Genomic DNA, 7293 nt, shown 5'->3' with positions numbered 1-7293 from the left:
GGAGTTCGAGACCAGCCTGACCAACATGGAGAAACCCCGCCTCTACTAAAAAATACAAAATTAGCCAGGCGTGGTGGTGCATGCTGGTAATCCCAGCTACGCAGGAGGCTGAGGCAGGAGAATCGCTTGAACCTGGGAGGTGGAAGTTGCAGTGAGCCGAGATCGCGCCCTGGCACTCCAGCCTGGGCAACAAGAGTGAAACTCCGTCTCAAAAAAAAAAAAAAAAAAAAAAAAAATTCAGATAGTAGGAAGTGCTATGAAAAAAATGAAATCAGGTATTGGGATATAGAGTAAACTGGTAAGTCCCTTACCAGGTAAGGAAGGGGCTACATTAGCCAGGGTGGTCAGGAAAGGCCTTTCATAGGAGGAAACATTTGAGTTAAGACCTGAATGATGAGAAGGAGAGGACCATGGGAATCTGGGGATAGCATCTTAGGCACACGGAGCAGCAAATGAAGAGACACTGAGGTGAGAATAACCTTGCCTTTGCATGAGGCAGAGAGAAGGCCAGTGAAAAGAAAGAGGAGAGTTACCTGGGGGCCAGGACATGTAAGGCAGACTAAGGAAGCTCAATTTCATTATCATTACTGTGAGGAGCCATTGGAATGGTCAGCTGAGAGAATGTGATCTGGCTTTTGTTTTAGGAAGATCACTTCAACTACTTTGGTGAGTGCACTGTTTGGAACAAAAATGGATGAGTTAGAGCCACTTGTTTTAGATTAGATTTTGACCTTTTTTTGAGTATGTCTGTTCTTAAATGTTTTAAAAATATATTGTTTTAAACTATTTGTAGGCGCAGTCATGCAGGAAAACCTCAGATTTGCTTCATCAGGAGATGATATCAAAATATGGGATGCTTCATCTATGACATTGGTGGATAAATTCAACCCACACACATCACCACATGGAATCAGCTCAGTATGTTGGAGCAGCAATAGTATCCTTTAAAAAACACACACACACACACAAACCACTTATTAGGTTAAACAACCACTGTCAATGAAACTTTTGCATGTGACTCATACTGAGTAATGTATTTTGCATTGCTACCAAGGATAGATAACATAAAATAGTAATTTACAAAACAATGTATCATATGAATGCACTCTGATTTTAAAAAAAATTTAAACAAAATTTAGTTGCAACTCACTTCATTTGAAAACATTGCTATTAAAAAAAGTATATTCTGTCTACACCATAGAATTAGTTATGAAAAGTTTCTTAATGAACCAAATGGAATAAGGTTGGTAATTGTGGAAATAATTCCAAAAGATTTTGGAATGAGTTTTTGCATCTACATTTGGGTATTTGTGGATCTGAACTGAAAATTAAAGACAGAACATGAAGGTGGAAGCAAGTTTGGGAGGAGATAAAAAATTGTCCAATATCTCCATCTTACTGATGTACTCTCCATATCTTCCTTCCTCTCTGTGTGTGATGAAAACTACTTTTTTCCTAAACAGACATAGTAAAGTTATCTAGATTGAATTTTTCTAAGCTTTTTATGTTTCTGATTGACACCTCCCCTGTCTTGGTGAGCTCCTAAATGTGGATAAAATAAAATGAGGGAGTGAAGACTGTAAACTAGGGTTTTTGAACCCTGCGCTATTGACTTTTTGGGGCAGAAAATTTGTTGTGGATCTTTCCTGTATGTTGTACCACGTGGAGAAGGTTTATTGGTCTTCTCTCCTTAGGTACTAATAGCTTCTAGTTGTCACAACCAAAAATGTTTCCAGAATCGCCCGAATCACTCCCAGTAGAGAACCACTGCTGTAACCACAGTTCTCCTATCACCTTTTATATGAAAATGTTTTATATAATTGGTCTGTTAGAGATTTTCTTTTGTGAAACTCATATGCAATTTCTTAACAAATTTTTAACATTTGTCTGATTTTTATCAACACCAAAGTATTAAATTCTGCTTTCTGGTGAAAGGAAAAAAAATCAAAGCTTTAAAATATGACTGGTTCAGGAACAAAAATATTAAAAGTTTTATATGAGCCTTACTATTCTTGCTTGTCTATAACAAGAAGGACAAATTTTCTTACTGAATTAAATTTACCTCCTTATCATTCCTATATTTTGTATTAAAGCAGTATGACAAATTATTTTGGTACTCTGTTAATCAAACTCATGGTGAAATGACTACATTTTTGAAGGACTTTCCAGATATTTAGTAGGGAAAATATTTTAAAGAGAGCGACAAGTGTATGAAGTTGCTGTTCTCTATTTTTAGATTTTCATTATGTTTAGAGCTTAATTTTCCCTCTTATTATATAAAAGTAGCAATTTGTAGTAAGATTATTTTTTGGTTGACTTTTGTTTTAAGGAGTTTTACTAGGAGTTGGCATTTACTAATGTGCTACTTAATAGTCTAACAACAAAACTGATGTAGCTATGAGATAGTGTTGTATGACTTTTGGAAATTGGTCTTATCGTTTTCTTGCGTGAGCAGATGTGCACTGAAAGCCTTCATACAGTCTTACTCTTAATAAGGCTTTGATCACTTCCATGGAGGTTAATTACTGAAGATCAAAGAGTTCCCAGCCTTAGCAACTTGGGGTCCACATAGCATAGATTCCAAGAGTGGGGTTAATGTGAGACGCCAGAGAGATTAGTTTTTTGTTTTTTGTCGTTTAGCTTATGTTCCTCACTTTCTCATGATTTCTAAAACTACAAGAGAAATACAAAAGTAACTAGATTACCCACCCACATTATGTTTCAGTTTTTTTTTTTCTATATTCTAAGGAGAAAAGTAGTGGTAAACATAGGAGGAAGTCAAGGAAAGGGAAATGGTTTTTCTCACTATGGTAATATGTAGGTAGAAATGATTTGATTTGCATCATGTATCGTAATAAAATTACAGTCTATGCTCTGTTTACAAAATACCTGAAAGTTATGCAGAACATTCAAAAGTTAATGCAGTTAGGGATTCTGAGTGTCTAATTAACCTTTCTCCATTGTTTTTACTCACATTTTAATTGCTAAAAAGCACAGATTTAAACTTCTGATATTTTAATTTGTTATGACTCTCAAAATCAGACTCTTATTCTTGGTTATATTGTTGTATTTAATCATTTTAGTTTTAAAATACTTACTGTTTTGTGTTTACTGATTGTTCCACTTATGATTCATGTAAAAGAAGGTAAATAAAATTTTAAATTAAGATTCAATTAAATTTTATTTAAAAATTAAAACTCATGACACAAACAATTCCTATTTAACCATACATATTTGTAAAATGTTTGCAGGTTACTATAATATTCATTCTTAATTTAAAATTGGAACATTCTATCACAAAAATTCATGTTCTGGGAAAATATCAGGTCTTTTTTTTAAAAAGTAGAAAAATAGGGGACTAGTGTGGATATTTGCTTCCTAGTTTAGATTGGTACCAAGCACTAGGTTAATAAATATCTTGAACAGTTTCTGTAGATGAAAAGGTTGATTGATATTTGCTGATGCTGCTTTTATCGTGCTCTCATTCTTGAAGGATAAAATTAGCCCTTCTGGCCTACTCTTTGAAAACAGAGTAGTATTTCACATGGGTTAAATAGCTTTTGAGTGATAGCAGAGCCAGAAGGAAGGCTAGTTCTTCCCTGCAGTAGTAGCAAAGAGAATTAGTCTTAGTAATTATTAATAGTAATGTGAGCTATTTTTGAAAGCTACTCTATAAGCTTTACTCATTCATTGTCTTAGTGTGTTTGCTTTTATAATTGCAATTCTTATAATAGTCTCTAGTGCTATAGATGTTCATGGATTGTTTGATGCTCCATAACTCTTCATTTAGATAACTTTTTAGTAACAGCATCTTCCAGTGGCGACAAAATAGTTGTCTCAAGTTGCAAATGTAAACCTGTTCCACTTTTAGAGCTTGCTGAAGGGGTAAGTGATTTTTTTTTTTAAACTGTTAAAAATCTTAGTTTTGCTTGACTGGCAATTGCTTGTTTATTGTGGTGCTTGCAACTAAATATAAAGGTTTTTAAAAGCATCATTTTTAACTTAAGCTCAAAATAATACAGTAACACTTAAAAATGAGATATGTGTACTTACTGAGGTATTTTTAGGTAAAATAGTTTTGAATATTAGGGGAACAATTGAAGACTTGAATTTTGTTAACTAGGCCCTTCATTTCTTCATTTTCCTTCTGTGGGAGAGGATTCCTGTTGCTGCTATTTTAGGACAATGTCCCACACAGGTTACTAGGTTGACCTGAGCAGATGAACTCTAATGACACGGCACTAGTTTACTGATCTTGAGCTCAGGACCATCAGGAACAGACTCATAGCTGATGATAGCCCTCTGCTTCAGATTCTGTCCACCTGTACTGAGGGGCCTGTCTGAGCCTCCCCATGCACTCCTTAAACAGGTTTTTTTGTCAAAGTGGGCTTAGGTCCCAGGGCATTTAAATGAAGCTGTCACTGCATACTGTTGCCTTATCCTTTTGTTTTTTTTTTTTGAGATGGAATCTCACTCTGTTGCCCAGGCTGGAGTGCAATGGCTCCATCTTGGCTCACTGCAACCTCCGCCTCCCGAGTTCAAGCAATTCTTCTGCCTCAGCCTCCCAAGTAGCAGGGATTATAGGTGCCCACCACCATACCTGGCTAATTTTTGTATTTTTAGTAGAGACGGGATTTCACCATGTTGGCCAGGCCCGTCATGAACTCCTGACCTTGTGATCCTCTTGCCTCTGCCTCCCAAAGTGCTGGGATTACAGGCGTGGCAGCCTATCCTTTTGTTTTATAAGTTAATCCCTCTGATTGAGGATAATACTGGCTTCTTCATTTCCAGTCACATTCCTTGAAAGCTATTTCTTTTTTAAATAGAATAAGATTTGAATAAAAAGGTATGAGTAGTTGATAACTTGTTTTTTGTTTGTTTGTTTCAAAGTTTTCATAGCAAATCTTAAATTATTATGGATTGTCATAATTTTACACACTGGGATAGGTAAGGTAGCCCAATTAGAAAGAAAACAGCAGGACAATTGAATAAAAGCTCAACTAATTTAAAGAGGACTCATGATTTTTATCAATCCTCTCCTAAAGGTATCCAGTGGGATTGACCTGAACTTCAGTTCTAACCCACAGATGTTGGAGACTGGGACAGAGAGAACATCTGCTAACAGTAGAAATGGAGTTTGAGGCACTCTGTTTAACCTGACTTAAGCGAAATCAAGGCATAGAATGTCCCTGGTCGATAAAAGGCAGACTGAAGTCTTCAAGAGCAGGCAAAACATCTTAACCATCTTTGGATCTTTGTATCCTAAGATGTTCAAAAAACACTTGTTAATGTCAACGTCAAAACCACTTTAACTTCTACTGTACCCCTCTATATATGTACTACTGTTATGCATTATGCCTTAGAATCAGTGAATCGGTGTTTGGGAGCCTTATTTTTTAAGTATAAAAATAACAGATGGTATTTACAAGTGTTACATAATTCTAAGAGTTTTGTGAATATTCCAAATTAGTTGCTATGATTCTTAGCCCTCTTTTCCATAGTTAACAAATCATATCATAATGCTGATAAATAAAAGTAAGATTAGTTGAGTTCAAATTTTCAGTCTGTTTTAATTTAGCTATAAAAATATTTGCAAACATTGGTTTTTTAGCTTTTACTAGTAATGTTTAAAGTAACATATTTATGTGCTAATAACCTTTTTGTAACTTCCAAATCCTCTTACTCGTGTATTGTTTGAGGCATTAGACCTTTTCTACTTGAGAAAATAAATTATGATCCTACTCATTTAAAAATTTTAGAGTGGAACTTTAAGAGTGTCTGGGGAGCCGCGGGCCGGGGTCGCACACCTCCCCGAGAGGCGGCCCAGGTCACCTAGGGTAGGTTGGTGGCGGCCCTGGTGGCTGTGCTGCCCCGGAAAAGTTTGCCTCGTCTCCACAAGTCTGTCTTCTTTTTTGTCAACCTCAAGTACTTCTCTTTTGCCAGGTACTCGGATGCATTTTACAGGGTAGCCTCAGTTGAGCGGTTGTCCTGCAAGTAAAGTGCAGTTTCGGTGATTGAAAGTTGGAGAACTTCATTTCAGCTGAGTAGTGTAGTTGAATTGGTTCCTGTAGCAGCTGTCCCTGAACCCAGGCCGACGTTACCGCCTTCTGTCCTGACTGCTCGCTTTCGATGGAACCCTCTTTGTGGGACTGATGTAAAGTCTCTCCCTTAAATGTGCTCAGTTCTTAGAAGACCGGAGTAGGTGGGCAGATAGTCCTCTTCCCCGCCCCGCTTTAAGAGCGGGAAACAAACAAATCACTCGGCGAATTATGTCTCCTAAGTTGGAGCGGGTCTTTCGAACCCAGTTTTTCAGAGCCCTGGCCTCAGTGATCTACCCACTACACCCCGCAGCTCAATAGGCCTGGTGTAAGATGCAGGTAGACACAGCTTGCAGTTGTGTTTACAGGGCTTAGAGATCGCTTTTCCAGCAATTCGTTCGGGGCACGTGTTACACATGTTTAAGGCTCCAAATCCAAACACTGTGTTACATTTCGACAGGTGACATTAATGGCTTTTCGTAGCACTGTGTCAGATGAATGGAGCATAAGGAAGCACATGAGTGAATAACCTTAACTTTTGGTCTCGAGAATGAAACGTTTCTATAATTATGTCTTTAACTTGTCCTCTGAAATGGCTTATACTAGACGTAGGTGTGCTGTTGTATTGGTGACTCGGGGACCTGTCTGTGACATCACTAATGCTGTGTAGTAGTCTTGCACTTTCCATACTAGGAAGGTGTGGGAGGTATAATTCTGTGAACTCTCGCTTTCCTTTTCTCCCATGTACTTTTGAGCCTCCCTTTTCTCACCTATCAGTTCATTGCTACCTGTTGCTCTTTAAGGTGCCTGCCTAGAGCAGCTTCCTTGCCTTCTGTTTTCTAGACTTCCTTGGTTTGTGAAATCACCTTGTTAGAATTACATGTTTCAACTGTATACTCTGAATAAATCATTGAAGGTATTGTAGTCCAAGAATTGGTATGGGGACTTAGTGGCATCTCATTTGACCATATTGCTAATTTTAGGGTTTTGTAAAATGGTGTGAATGGATTCTGACCTGCAGAAATGCTACTTTATCATACGTTTTTTAAAAAATTAGCAAGTTACTTATTAATAGTTATTTGTTGAGAAACTGTTTTGTGCCAGGAATGTTTCAAGACTCTGGTGTGGGGAGACAGACATTATTATGAAAACAAATAAAAATTTCAGATAGTGGCTGGGCGCGGTGGCTCATGCCTGTGGTCCTAACACCTTGGGAGGCTGAGGCGGACAGATCACCTGAGGTCGGGAGTTCGAG

The 7293-nt window shown here is 37.5% G+C and overlaps 1 protein-coding gene across 1 annotated transcript in view; it reads left to right on the top strand.

Moving 5' to 3' along the window:
* NEDD1 (neural precursor cell expressed, developmentally down-regulated 1) overlaps positions 1-7293 on the top strand; it is a 47070-nt gene that overhangs the window by 1033 nt on the left and 38744 nt on the right. The window contains exons 2-3 of the mRNA XM_011971361.1: positions 794-937; positions 3791-3885. Coding sequence (XP_011826751.1) covers positions 802-937; positions 3791-3885 — 231 coding nt within the window. The 5' untranslated portion in view covers positions 794-801. The remainder of the gene's footprint in view (positions 1-793; positions 938-3790; positions 3886-7293) is intronic.

The sequence above is a fragment of the Mandrillus leucophaeus genome, unplaced genomic scaffold, assembly GCF_000951045.1.
Source record: "Mandrillus leucophaeus isolate KB7577 unplaced genomic scaffold, Mleu.le_1.0 Scaffold1215, whole genome shotgun sequence".
In the NCBI taxonomy this organism is placed as follows: Eukaryota; Metazoa; Chordata; class Mammalia; order Primates; family Cercopithecidae; genus Mandrillus; species Mandrillus leucophaeus.
The sequence above is the reverse complement of the archived record's forward strand: the minus strand, read 5'-3'. Positions and strand labels throughout refer to the sequence as shown.